At 38.1% G+C, this 14,995-nt stretch overlaps 1 protein-coding gene across 7 annotated transcripts in view; it reads right to left on the bottom strand.

The window, feature by feature from the left end:
• fbln2 (fibulin 2) overlaps window positions 1-14,995 on the bottom strand; it is a 187,234-nt gene that overhangs the window by 156,318 nt on the left and 15,921 nt on the right. For 5 of the 7 annotated variants that reach the window (XM_087994267.1, XM_043707999.2, XM_043707995.2 and 2 more), the window contains exon 3: window positions 12,807-12,926. The exons of 1 other annotated variant lie outside the window; for it this stretch is intronic. In XM_087994267.1, coding sequence (XP_087850393.1) covers window positions 12,807-12,926 — 120 coding nt within the window. The remainder of the gene's footprint in view (window positions 1-12,806; window positions 12,927-14,995) is intronic. One more of the 7 variants, XM_043707998.2, reaches the window with a different exon arrangement.

The following is a 14,995-nucleotide window of genomic DNA, read 5'->3' as shown; positions in this document are numbered from 1 at the left end:
GGACTTTATGTAGGTGGAACTAAAAATGCCACTAAGGAGGTGTTCAAGAAGTGACCTTGAGGTATTAAAAACATGGTTGGTGAAGGAGTTTATTGTCAGAGGTTAAGGTAGGATAAAAGCCACATGTTGTGGTGGCAGAAAGGTCTTATCTTATTACTGGAAGTGATGAAAGGTTCAAAAATCAGTTCAGAACAGAACATAGGTTTTGCAAACCATTCAGTTCATCTTTCAACCGGAAGGGAATAGAACCATTAGCACAATTTCAATTAGATTTTGTAGAACTCAAATAAGATGGTCTGACATATTCAGTGCTCACCTAGAGAAAGCTCTGGTTTATCTACAACTTGATGTCAAACAAACAACCTGATGGTGCAGAGATATTTGTGGAAACAATGATGGTCATGAAAGGATAGAGTTGGTTTGATTGAGGACATTTTGAAAGTGATGTCAAAGGTAAGAAAAAGAAGGTGATCAATGACAGAATCTTGGATCACCCCACATTGGTAGCATGAGGTTTGGGGCTAGATATTACTGCTGACGATGTCCCAGTAGAGCGAGATTAATTAGTAGTCATGGAAAGCGATCAGCTAGTTTTATTAGTTTTGCCATTCTTAAAAAAAATTTATAATCTGTTTGATTCTTTTATAATAAATAAATTTCATTTCTAAAGTCTTTTGCAACCATAGTCAATATTTTAACACTTAATATTTTTAAAATGTCAAAATAGTATGTTGCCGGTCGGATTTGCCTAGTATTTTCAAAGTATTGAATGCACCATGAAAATAAAGGTTATATAAACATATCAGTGCTTTGGCTTGAGTTTCGATCTGAATTTGCTGAAATTCATCAAGAGTTAGAATGCTAAAATCCATCCTGGGATTTCTGCCTGGTATATTGTTAAACCAGTATGTGGCGGCTAATGCCTATGAACTCTTGAACTAAAATTGTTGAAGAAAGTAGCTGCGCAGTCACTCGTTTAAAAATTGTTTCCTTCTGATACATTCTTCACTAATGTGTTGTCTGTTGATGAATGAGCTACATCATTCAAACATTTAAGATCACATGAAAGTCTTCAGATTAGAGTGTGTATGTTCACAGGCATGGGATAGCCATTGGTCACTGATGCAGTCTGCTTCCTGTTTAAATTCTCACTTTAAAAGCTAGGATAATTACTATTGCTGTATTGACTATTTGCCATGTAAACCATAACGGTCATGGAAGTACATTAAATTCTTAAAATTGGGCAACTTTACAAGCAGTAAGAGGCCATTTAGGCCATTATGTTTGTACAGAATTGATTCATTCTTTGGATCAGTGGAATAACTTATTCCTGCCTTAAAATATTACAAATTCAAACTGCACATCAGACTTCAGCACTTTGAAAAGCCAAACATTTCAGTACAGTACTGAAACACTATCCCATCAGATAAGCTTAAACAGTAACAAACAGGAATTGCTGGAGAAATTCAGCAAATCTGGCAGCATCTGTGGAGAGAAAGCAGAGTTAACATTTCAGGTCCGGTAACCCTCCAGAGATGCTGCCAGACCTGTTGAGTTACTCCAGCAATTTCTGTTTTTGTTTCCGATTTCCAGCATTGTAGCTTTTTGCTTTATTTAAGCTTAAACTGTGATTGACTGACTGTTCAAACATCCCCTTGAACTGTTCCAAAAAAAGAGAGACTATGGTGTTTTCCAATATTCTACATTAACCCAGCAACCAACAACACAACACCATCAACTGAGTAATCATTTATCTTACTTATATTTATGGGATTTCATTCTGTGCTGAAGTGGCTGCGATATTGTATACAAAATAAGTGACAATGCCTCAAACAACTACATCAAACTTAGTTTTAACTGGCATCTTATCAACCAGCACTTTTAATAAACTGGCAAAAATTATATACTTCAAATACTGCGAGCTACCGCGATGTCTAAGTATTTATGTTGTAAATAAAGTATCTCAGTGATGTGTATACCCCCTGCACTCCATTTCTATTACTTACTCTGTGTGTTTTACATTGATTTTAAGAGTTGTGTTGTTGTCTTGAAGCTTCAATTGGTCAGTGATGAACCAGCACATTCCTAGTCCTATAGGTGCCAGGTAATAAAGCGTTCGCTGGTGTTTGATGAGAGGGGTTTTGCTGCATTCCAAGGATTGAAAAGCACTCTAAAAATGCAAAATTTGTTTGCGGATGTTCTGAAATCTACACTTTTTATGAACTCACCGATCAATTGAAATCGTTATTATTTAAACCTCTTTACCAGATCTTTCCTTAATTCATCTTTGTTCTAGTACAAAATACTTCTGTTCTTCTAGTGCCTCCTCATATCTAAGGCCTCACATCCTTTATATAATCTCAAGAAACATTTGCTGCAACCTCTGGCATGAAATTGACTCCTATCTAAAGCAAGAGATCCAAAACGGGCCACAATTGGGTTCTAAACAACAGTTAGCATAGGTTCAGCATTGCCTTGCACTCAACGTCTTTATTCAAAAAATATAGAAGAGTCCAAAGTTTTATTAACATCATCATAATGATCACTGCCAATATTTTATGAAGTATTCAATATTCAGGCTATTTATTCCATGCATTACAGTTTCAACTTAGCTACTGTAAGTTTTGTTATAATTTAGTGTTTGAATAAATGGAACCTTTCTGTTTGTTGATCATCTGCTGTAATTTTGCTTTATAATTATAATCCTGTCCTTGAGTCATGAAGTGGATGACGAATAAATTTGGCTTTGGAACTTGACAATTTTTAAGACATTGTTAGGTCAGGGCAAAAGTAGCCAAGTTGCCAAGTCAGGATGTGTTCCTGTAGTGAAAAATGAAATATAGTGGTGAGGTCAGGCAGAAAAATCATAGCTTCTTGCTTCCATTGCTGCTAAAGTATTGGCGGTAAAAGAAGATAGATAACTTGAAAATACTGCATTTAAGCAGCAAAGCATTTTTCATGTGAACTAATTATTTTAACATTCATCAGTGGGTATATAAGTATATTTTTCCTTGAAAATAGCATTGACCGACATGTCCCCACAATTACTTCACTGAACACAATATTGATCCATTGTCAACTAATAACGCCAATGATTCACAAAGACAGAATTTACAAATCCATGTTCAATGTTGGCACTAGATTTTTATCATTCTTTATATGTGGGCATGAGGTGTGGAGTAATTGACTGCCCATCCCTAGTTGCCCTTAAGAAGATGGCGATGAGCTGCCTTCTTGAACTGCTGCTGTGCACATGCTGTGAACTGACCGCAATTCCATTAGGGTGGGAATTCCAGGATTTTGACCCAGAGACAGTGAAGGAACAACAATATATTTCCACATCAGAATGGTGATTGGCTTGGAGGAGGTCTTGAAGGTGATGGCGTTCCCATGTATCTGCTGCACTTGTCCTTCTAGAAGTGGTGAGCATTCCAACACACTTCTGTGCCTTGTAGATGATGGACAGATTTTGGAAAGTGAGGAGATGAGTTACTTACTGCAATATTCCTAGCCTCTGATCTGCTCATGTACATCTAAATGCTTTTGCATATTCACAAACTGTATCATAAAGAGACTAATGTATGAATGGTCTGTTCTATACGTTCCAGTGTAGCAATGCATTTACACCACTGACAAAGACATTGTCAATTTACTTTTTGAAATTGATCCTGGCACAATTAAGTCAGACTTTTTCATATGTTTCACTCATGGTTAGATTCACACCCCACATTTCTTTAGAATACTAATGACATATAAGACCATAGGATCAAGAAGCAGAATCAGGCCATTCAACCTATCAGGCCTGCTCTGCTTTTCAACCATGGCTGAAACATTTCTCAATTCTATTCTCCTGCTTTCTCCCCATAACCCTTGACCCCCTTCCTAATCAAGAATCTATCTCTGTCTTACATACAGTCAAAGGCCTGGCCTCCACAGCCCCTCCATGGCAGTGAGATCTACAGATTAAGCAGCCTCTGGCTGAAGAAATTTCTACCCATTTCAGTTCTAAAGGGTCATCCTTTACTCTGAGGCTGTGCCCTCAGGTCCTATTCTCTCCTACTAGTGGAAACATCTTCTCCTCTATCCAGGTGTCTCAGTATTCTGTAGGATTCAATCAGAACACACCCACCCCTCCTTCATTCTTCGGACTCCATCAAATACAGACCCAGAAACATCAACCACTCCTGTTATGACAAGGTCTTTATTCTCAGGATCATTCTCGTAAAACTCCTCTGGGGGTTTACACCAAACTTCAGTGTGTGAGCACAAACACTTTCAAGCTCTGAGCACATAATACATCAGGCATTTCAAAGGAAATTAGAAACATCCCATGTGTACAGGTATACAATCCAACCACACACATGGTGCTCCAACAAGCTATTCTACAGATACCATTTACTAAACTGCACGCCTGAGTTAGGTTTCATTGTACAGAATGACCGCTCATGATAACATTTTGTGCAGTGAAAAGAAATAATTTTCTACATATGAAATGTTTGATTAGAATCAGGCTCTGTGCTTATGGGTGTAGTATTGATGTGGGACTGTGTTGTATTACAACCAGTATCAAATATGATTTGGAAAGAACAGGATCTTTCTATGTTGAACAGCCTAATATGATTTCAGCTGTGTAAAAGCATTTGCAATTATTTTGGTATTCCTTTGAGAGTAGCAATACCAGCTGCAAAGACTGGAAGTAATCTTCCAGTTCCACTATTGCCAGAGTATTACTTAGAGACTTGCAACTTACAATGGATTTACCTGATGAAAAATTGACTTGCTCTTTCGTTCAATTAACAAAGGCACATAGCTCATGGATATGGGGCCTCACAAACTGACCTGACTTAACCTTGAACACTAGTTAAGGCTGTCCATCAACTGATCATATATCACACAGGGACCTCTCTCCAGAAAAAAAGAAGTTACTTATTTCCCTTAGTTTGATTGCAAGGAACCATAGTACATACATGAAGCTTTCATCTTGCATCAGTGTGCCATAGGACGAAATGAAATTGATTGAACTTTTTTGTTGTTGTTCATAAAGACAATAGAGGAAATGCAAAAGTAATAATACATGTTGTAGATCCAGAAAGTATGTAAAGGCTGCACATTGGCAATCTGAGGCACCTTAAGAAAACATGAAATAACAACATGATTCTAATAACATTGTTAAACATAAAAGTAAAGTATCAGGTCACCAGTGTAAAAAGTGTTTACAAACTACGATACTCATAATATAAAACATCAGTACTAGATGAATTAGCACAAACAAAGAAGATCACATTTATAAAGGTTCACTATTGAAGTGGAACCTCACCATCTACTGGTCCCATCAGATAAAAAATTACAGGCCATTTTTCATTTTATTTGCTTTTCATGGGGCTCATTAATATTTGTTGATTACAAAATGTTTAAGAAATATTTGATCCTCTCAGCCCTATCCTATTGAAAATAGGATTCAATTTTCCCTAACATCCTACAGTTCATGCACCAAATACATGCAGTGTACAATACACAGCTAATCAAAGTTATTCCTGTAAACTAGGTGTAAACAATGGAAATGAGCATGAAAAATCATAGCCTTAGTCAATCTTCAGTGCATAACCAACAAACAGTCGAGTTGTAGTTTATGGCTGTCTTGCAAGAGTATTTGAAGGCATAGATGGGGGCCTTGCAAAATAAGGTGAGCAACTTTCTACACCTTCCCCCACCCCCGCCTTCACTCTTGAAAAAGGAAGGCTAGGAAGGCACCAAACAGCCTAATTAATGGCCATTTAAGAGCCTTATTCTGCATCTGCCTTCGTTTTGGATGTAGCAGGGAAAGGTGGAGCATGCCAGCAGATTTCTGGCAAGTTACTGTCAGTCTGCAAGGAGGTAACTTCCTTTTGGGCAGACACTGTGCCCATTATTTTCCTGGACCTTGAAATGTCTCCCGTCTGGCCTCTCCACCCAGTTCCTCACCTTCCTGTCCCTCTCTACACTTTCTTTGCTGGGTTCTGCCTAGCTGAATCTCCAAGGAGGGACCCCTTCCCAGATCAGACCAAAAGTAACACTCCAAATTAATTAGGGCTGACCCTATTGTATTATTGCTTTGGGACTGATCATCAACATTTCAGCCAGAGTGGAATGTGGAAAACAGCAACACATAAAATCCAGCTCTGGAAGTGTCACTTTAAATGCAAAAATTAGAAAAGCTGAAATTCAAATTATAATATCTGATGGGGACCAACCAAGAAAACATTAATGCTTAATGGCTTGTATTATCTATGTTTTGGTTTTACCTTTTATTTATTACATACCTTGACTTGTGGTGGATAATTAACTCAGTTGGCTGGGTATCAGAGGCACCAACAGTATGGATTCAGCACCTGTCCTGGCTAAAGTCACCATAAAGATCCTGCTTTTTCAAGCATGTCCAGGCTTGATGACTTTCAAGTCAAACTCAATATCAGCCATCTCTGTCTGATGATTATAGTCAACTTTACAGACTTATTCTTACTTGTGTTTCTTCAACTAAAATATTGTATGAAATTGCTTTGGTTGTCAAAGATTCAAACAATCCTAATGATTCTGATTTGAGGTGCTTTGCTGAAAGGTTTGTTCAAGCTGACAAGCAAACTTGTTTTGAGTGAAGTTTGCCCTTATCAACAAATTCCAATGCACAACGATCCGCATGGTAAAAAAAAAACCCTTCATTTAGTGGTTGCTTATTTTATTAATTACTCTTTTGCTTCTTTGAAAAGCCTATTTAAATTATGTCAAGAGGAAACCAAAGCAATATGCGATGTTCGGAAGTGAAAACTGTAGATAAGTGAACACTGACACTATAATAACGAAAGGCTTGCTCATTCTGCTTCATATGGTCCTTTGTTTCAGCAGTACAACATCATTTTGACTACCAAAGTAGTGTCCGTGATGCATAGAATTCTAGCACACTCTGCAATGTGTGACATTTTGGTGAGGGCAGTAGAAGGGAATATGTTAGAAGTGTTAGGAAATGTTAGAATCTATTTTAAAGGATGTCTAAACTGGTCATTTAGAAAAGATTGGCAAAACTGAGCAAAGTCAATGTAGATCTACAAAAGTGAAATTATAGGGGAAGGTGATGCTCTCGTGTATTATTGCTGGACTATTAATCCAGAACCTCAGCTAATGTTCAGGGGACCCAAGTTTAAAGCTTGTCATGGCAGATGGTGAAATTTGAATTCAATTAAAAGAAAAATCTGGAATTAAGAATCTACTGAAACCATGGAACATGAAAAGCCCATCTGGCATTAATAATACCCTTCACAGAAGGAAATCTGCCTACATGTGACTTCAGAGCCACAGTAATATGGTTGATTCTTATCTGCCCTCTGAAATAGCCTAGCAAGCCTATCAGCTGTATCAATCACTATGATGTCTCAACAAAGAAATAAAACTGGATGGACCACCTGGAACCAAATCTAAAAGGCAATGGTAGAAGTAGCCATCTCAAACCTGCAAAATCCTCCTTACCAACATCTGGGGGCTGCTGCCAAAACTGGGAGAGCTGTGTCACGGACCAGTCAAGCAACAGCCGGATGTTGTTATAATCACAGATTCAAACCTGACAATGTCCCACTACCATCACCATCCCTGGATAAGTCCTGTCCCACCGGCAGGACAGACCCAGCAAATGTGCGGCACAGAGGTATAGAGGTGGAAGGGAGTTGCCCTGGTATGCCTTAATATTTTGGCTCTAAATTAAATCAGAGGCTTGGGTGATCAATCAAAGATAGAGGGGGAATTCAGAAGTCTCAGGAGGAGATGTGCTGGGGAGATTGAAAGTTAAATCTGAAAGTTTGATGGTAAGGGAGCTGATCATGAGCATTGCCCAGGCATGTAGATTGGGATTCAGTCAGCAGTTGTAAAGGCACGTACTTCCAGGATTGGCCATCTTCACCTGAATGGAGTTCTGAGCTTCCAAAGTTATTGAATTGAATAACAAAAGGCTTGTATCCTTATTAAAATATTAAAAGTGACAACTTACCTCCTCAAACACCCAATCACTTTCACAACTTTGTTATAGCCAGTGGTTGAAGGGTTGAAGCTGGGTTTTCATCAGGATTCTGATTCTAAAGACTTTAATCCTCTCATCTGACACAATCACACTTGCTTTATTACTTAATTTTCCTCAGAGTTTCATTTACTGATCCTCTATGGCAACATTATAACCACCACGGAAGTCAATGTTGACAAAGGGTAAGAATCCATATCAAGACTAAAGCCCTATTGTGTTGCAATATCAGTGATCTTCCAAGATTGGAATTAAGGTCCATTGAATTGCTGAGGCACCTGTCACACTGGTTGAAAACTCTTCTCTTTATACTGGATACACTGGGACTCACATATCACTGCAAAATAGGCTTAGTGACAGTCAGTTCCTAGACTGTGAAAACAAATATGAGGAGAAGAAAATCTAAATTTGTTTTGGTTTCAAATCAACAAATATTTTATTCCAGTTACTGGGTATACCCAAAATCTCACATACTTTAATTCAAATGTGCATCAGTTGCCCTCCAGCGTGCTTTGTCCCTATAATTAAAACAGAACTAGTAATGGGTGAAGGTAGAAATAATGGCCAAAATAGACCCAACAAGCTTGCATGTTGTTAACTTATAATGAAACTAGTTACAATTTCCAGGCTCAAAACTTGGTGATACTTTAAATATTCTATGAATACACATGAAACACTCATGCTGGCATGGGGCCTAGAAATTTCTTCTGATAACTTGGAAACATGTCCCCTATTTCTTCCTGAGCTGATGATATGTTTATATTAACAGCATTCATGGCATTAAAATTTATGTGTCTCCTGGTAAAATATACGTATGTGGACATAATATGCAAATATGTCCTACAAATTTAGACAGTTTTAGGCCCCGCAACTAAATGAATGACAAATATAAAAGCAGGTGATTAACAAAGAAGTCACCAATGATGCTTACCCATGTGAGTGAAATAGAAAGTTGACATGATGATGAGTTGAAACAGAGAACGAATAACCCACCGCCAACGCCCCCTATTTCTGTCGGATCAAAAGGATGTGCTTACTGCTGGTGTAAAGGATGTCAAATAACTGCAGTTTTGTCTTGGATCTTTTATCAATGCCATACAACTAGTATAAGAAACTAAATGGAAAAAGCATAGCTGGCAACAAACTGTCTCACCCACAAGGAATGACATATGTTCAACTGTGTTAGATTCACTGAGGTCATAACACATACACACACACACAGAACCTCTTTAGCTCTCTCAAAGGACTTGAAACATTCCCAGTGCCACAATTCCACTGCTTCCTTCATCAGCATTCCAATGAAGCAACTATAAAAAGGTTCTGTTCTGGTCTTCTTTATTGACACAGATAAGGGGAAATATTTTACTTGGACAAAGAAAGAAGAAAGAGCTTCTTTATTTCTCTGACTTGAAAGCATTTCACAGCTAATGTGCCATCTTGCCGTGTGCAAATTGGCTGCTCAACATCCCTGCAGGATAACAAACAATATATTTCAAAAGTGTTCCCTTGGCTGTAAAACATTTTAAGTTGCCCTAAGATTGTGAAAGACCCTGTACAAATTCAAGGCTTTTCCTTTCCTGTCACATTACTGCACTCAGCACGCCTTCGATGAACTTTGGAGTTTTTTGTCTCTGAGTCTTTGTGGGCTTCCTCTTTGACAGGAAAGAGGCAGAGGATGATTTTGAACACCTAAGAGGATTGCAATCATCAAGGTTAGCTATCATTGCAAAGGAAAGAGAAATTGACAACCACCCCTTTGCAAAAACAGCCATATCAATATATATCTGCAGGCTTACATCTCAAGAAGTTATTCTCATACCTCCTCTGTGGCACCAATAAACATTAACACAGAATCTAATCTCTTGATGAAGACCTAAAATGAGGATTTGAGTTATAGGAATGAGAAGGATTGCTTAAAGGATTGCTTAGTCATTTCAGTATTCTTAACAATTGTTATAAAAGAAATAAGGTGACATAAAAGAACATAAAGTAATTATTGGAAACGTAAATTGTAGAATTGACCCTCAGTCGGGAAAGCTGATTTCTACCTTACTTGCTGCTGAAGGAATGCCATGACAATGGGACGATGAATGGAACACCATCCCTGCTCCTGCTCCCAATTTGTCAGGCCCACTACCCCTGCACATTGCCCTCAAGATTACCCTCAAAGGCCCCCACAAAATCCAGACAAAGTGTGCTCTTGAAATTGGCTTCCAAGGTTAGTTTATCTCACAGCTTCAGAGCAAATTTTGATTGCTAAGGTAATCAGAAAATTGACAGTATGTGAAATGTAAAGAGAACTAGGGCAAATAAGTAACAGAAGCAGAGTTTCAAAATGAAGAGAAACACAGCAAATATGATCAATAAATAATTGAAATATGAAATGTGTTAAGTTATTTAATTGTTCCCTTTATAGCAGCTGCTTCTCAACAGGATAGTGAAGAAGGCGTTTGGTATGCTTTCTTTTATTGGTGAGAGTATTGAGTACAGGAGTTGGGAGGTCATGTTGCAGCTGTACAGGGCATTGGACAGACCACTTTTGGAATAGTGCATGCAGTTCTGGTCTCCTTCCTATCGGAAGGGTGTTGTGAAACTTGAAAGGGTTCAGGAAAGATTTACAATGATGTTGCCAGGGTTGGAGGATTTGAGCTAAAGAGAGAGGTTGAATAGGTTGGGGCTGTTTTCCCTGGAGTGTCGGAGGCTGAGGGGTGACCTTATATAGGTTTATAAAATCATGAGGGACATGGATAGGATAAATAGACAAAGTCTTTTCCCTGGGGCGGGGGAAGTCCAGAATTAGAGGGCATAGGTTTAGGGTGAGAGGGGGAAAAATAAAAGAGACCTAAGGGGCAACCATTTCACGCAGAGGCTGGTACGTGTATGGAATGAGCAGCCAGAGGGAGTGATGGAGGCTGGTACAATTGCAACATTTAAAAGGCATCTGAATGGGTATATGAATGGAAAGGGTTTAGAGGGATATGGGCCAAATGCTGGTAAATGGGACTAGATTAATTTAGGATATCTGGTTGGTATGGATGAGTTGAACCAAAAAGGTTTTTTTTCCATGCTGTACAGCTCTATGACTCTAAGACTAATGTCCTGAGTTGGAGAATATATCACAATCATTTTACTCAAAGTAAACTAGGTCCATTGAATCAAATTTTGATTCATTATGCTTAGAAAACAATTTTGATTTGCTTACACTAAACATCTAACTCTGCAGATTTTAGAGAAGAGGGGTGCTGGAAAAGCACAGCAGGTCAGGCAGCATCTGAGGAGCAGGAACATCGACGTTTCGGGCAAAAGCCCTTCATCAGGAATGAAGGGCTTTTGCCCGAAACGTCGATTTTACTGAACCTCGGATGCTGCCTGACCTGCTGTGCTTTTCCAGCACCACTCTAACCTAAACTCTGGTTTCCAGCATCTGCAGTCCTCACTTTTGCCTATCTAACTCTGCAGTCAATAGCATTCTTTGCTTTGCTCTGTGTTTACAATACTTATTATTAAAGCCCAATTATTAATGAGGCTACCTTGCATACCATTTTGTTTTTTTCCACAAAATCCTCTTTAAACTTCATATAGCTAATGCCATTTACATTGGCAACATGAATTTGTAAATGAACGCAGAAAAGCATTTCATTCTTTCTCACTGTTTGTCGAACAGAATGTCCAATTTACATAAACTGCTAAATGTGGACTTTATCCAAAATTACTTTGATAATGGCAGATCAGACAGCATTGGAGGAGCAGGAAAGTCAATGTTTTGGATCAGGGCCCTGCATCAGGACAGGACTTTATCCTGACCCAAAACATCGACCTTTCTGCTGCTCCGATGCTATCTGACCTGCTGTGCCCTTCCAGCTGCACATTTCCTCGACACTGACTTCCAGCATCTGTAGTCCTCACTATCTCTTAATTTGATATTAGCCTCTCCTGTTACATAATTGTCATTTGAAGAACACTTCGGTTTATCATTGTATTTACCAGTTTATCAGGAAGAACTTTGCATTTAAGATGTATCATATGTGCACTGAAGTTTTTGATTTTGTTAATCGGATTTAATATGTTTGGCATTCTTGATTCCATTCAATTTTGTAAATCAGAGTTATCAGCAAATGCAAGTACCTATGAGCTTTTTTTTAACAAGTATTCTTATAAAATAAATAAATTACTAGATACATTCTGACCAATATTGTGAACCAGCAGAGCCATTTGATAGAAGATCCCTTTGATTAGTCCATGGCATTATATAAATAAGCCTTACTTCAACAACATCATTTTTCAATCTCTGTAATTTCTTAAGATAGTGTATGGGGGCAATTTTGCACATACTGTGGCTGTGTTTAATACAACTTGAGTTTTGACTGGATTAAGTTACATATGTCTCAGGAAATGACTGAAAGTACCATGAAAAGTGAAGTACAATAAAAGCAGTACCTCCCAAAGGGTGCTTTGTTAGCTGGAATTGTATAAGCCTTTCAGTGTTCAGTTGCTTAAATTCAAACTGACCTTTGAGTAAACTGAAATACAGTATTTAATATAAAAGGCTAGACATACAAAAAGCTCTGTGTCACAGGTCAAATTTTAACTCCGATTTAAACTACCATTTAACTTTACTTTTTTTAAAATTGAACAGCTTCCGTATTCTCTCTCTGATAATCCTAACAGAGCTGGCTGGATCACATAAATTTAGCTTTATTTATCAAATTAAATAAATCGGGTGATATTTGTCACCTGCAGTTATCACTCTCAAAGTCTGAATACTAACCTGTTGAAGGATTTACACCCTGACTTGCTCTTGGTAGTAGGGTCACACTGGTGTGCGTTGGATCACTAGGGTGAATAGTCTGTACAAGCTGGTAACTGATGTTATGTCCTACATTTCCTGCTGGAGGGAAACATTTTTGTTGAATCACGCAAGCACATGTGCAGTAATATATTAACTAAACTGTATGATACAAAGTATGAACACATATGTAAATAAATATTCAAATCTATCAAGAAAACAAAAGCTAAATAAAAATAAACAATTGATGAATTGCCACTATTGAATATTTTAGTTGTATATTTGCCAATGTAATGTAAACAAAGGCATCCATGCTATTCACCAACATTGTCATTCTGAAATTTTAATAAAATCTATCAGATTGGAATTGGCCCTTGCTTTTAAATTTCACACTTCTACATTCATGACATTTTTAAAAAAAAATATTTTGCTACCTCTAACATTCTGGAATAGACTGGATATATTTACTATGCATGTTACCAGTTACATTAGTAACTGTGAAAGAACTTGTTCTAGTGTAAAAAACTGTGGAACAACAGTAGTAAATGGGTCATCATATTATCTGTGGAGAGAAAAAGAAGGGCATTTTTCAAGTTAATGACTTTTAGGAGGTCACACACCTGAAATGTTCAGCCAAATGTTCATGGAATCATGAACAAGTTGCAGACTTTTAAGAATGTTGGACAGGACCAAGATCTGGAAAACCTGGACTCATTTCTGACAAATCACATTTTGTCTGTGACAGTGAAATGAATCTGTACTAGCATTTCAGTAGATGTTGGCCTAACCCTAAGGGCTATCATTATAGCATTATTACTGCTTAGCTGCTTCCATGACCTATCGTGGGAGTTGAGGGCACAGTTAGCTGAAATTAACTGAGAGAGTGATTTATCAGAAAAGATGGTTGTGGAAAAATGGCAGGTGTCTAAGAAAATAAACCATAAGCTGAAGCAGGCTATTCAGGCCATCAAGTCGGCTCTGCCATTCAGTGAAATCACGACTGATCTGATAATCCTCATTTCCACTTTCTTGCCTTTGCCTCATAACCTTTGATTCCCTTAACTGATTAAAAATGTATCTATATCAGTCTTGAATATACAAATTCCACAGATTCATTACCCTCACAAAGATAAAAATTCTCCTCATCTGTTTTAAAAGAGTGACCCTTTATTCTAAGATTATGCCCTCTGGTCCAAGAGTCTGCCTTGAATTAATTAACCAATCCTCCATCCAGAGGCTATGCACTTTGGCAGAAAGAATAAAGGAGCTGTTTATTTAAATGGAGAATGACTGTAATAAGCAACAACACATAAATCACAAGCTAGCATCAGGTTCAGCAGAAATAGAGAAGGAGGTGGAGCATTGGCCTTTATTTCAAAGGGATTTGAATGTAAAAATAGGGAAGTATTGTTAAAATTATAGAAGATACTAGTCAGACCACAGCTAGGATGCTGTGAGAGGTTTTGGTCCCCTTATCTAAGGAAAGGTATACTGGCTTTGGAGGCAATTCAGAAAAGGTTCACTCAGTTGATCCAGAGTATGGAAGGAGAGGTTATGAGGAGAGGTTCAGTAGACTGGGCACATACTCATTGCAGATTAGAACTATGAAAGGGAACGTTATTTGCTGAAATCTGCACACCTGATACCTTGAAATTTCAACCAGATTTGTTAGGCATGATCCTCCTCTGACAAAGCTCTTCTGAGTACCTCTGATTAAACATTGCCTCTCCAAGTGGAGATCAAGTCTCTGTTATAGAATTTTCTCCAATAGTCTTTTTATTACTGATGTGAGATTCACTGATCTGTAATTCTCCTAACACCCCAAATTGCCAGTGAGGAATAACAAAATGGGTCTTGTCATTTTCTCCCTTGCCTCCAAAAGAAACATGGGCATTTCTCTACTGTTAAGAAAGCTAAAACCTTCACTACCTCCCCACTGCCTCGGTCAAACTGCTCAAAAACATAGTCCCTCTCCCCAAATTTTATGCCTATATCCTCCTTCTCCAGAACAAAGACAGAACTCAAGTACTCAATTAACACTCTATCAATGTCCCTTTCCCCCCACCCACACATTGTCCCCTTGGTCCTAATGGTTTCCATGGTTATCCTCAACCCTTAATATACATAGAGAATATCTTGGGATTCTCCCTAATGTTACCCATTAGTATATC

This window comes from Chiloscyllium plagiosum, unplaced genomic scaffold (assembly GCF_037043375.1).
Source record: "Chiloscyllium plagiosum isolate Xiang-an unplaced genomic scaffold, Cpla_swu_hap1 HiC_scaffold_14, whole genome shotgun sequence".
Taxonomy (NCBI): Eukaryota; Metazoa; Chordata; class Chondrichthyes; order Orectolobiformes; family Hemiscylliidae; genus Chiloscyllium; species Chiloscyllium plagiosum.
This window is presented reverse-complemented; position numbering and strand designations above follow the sequence as displayed.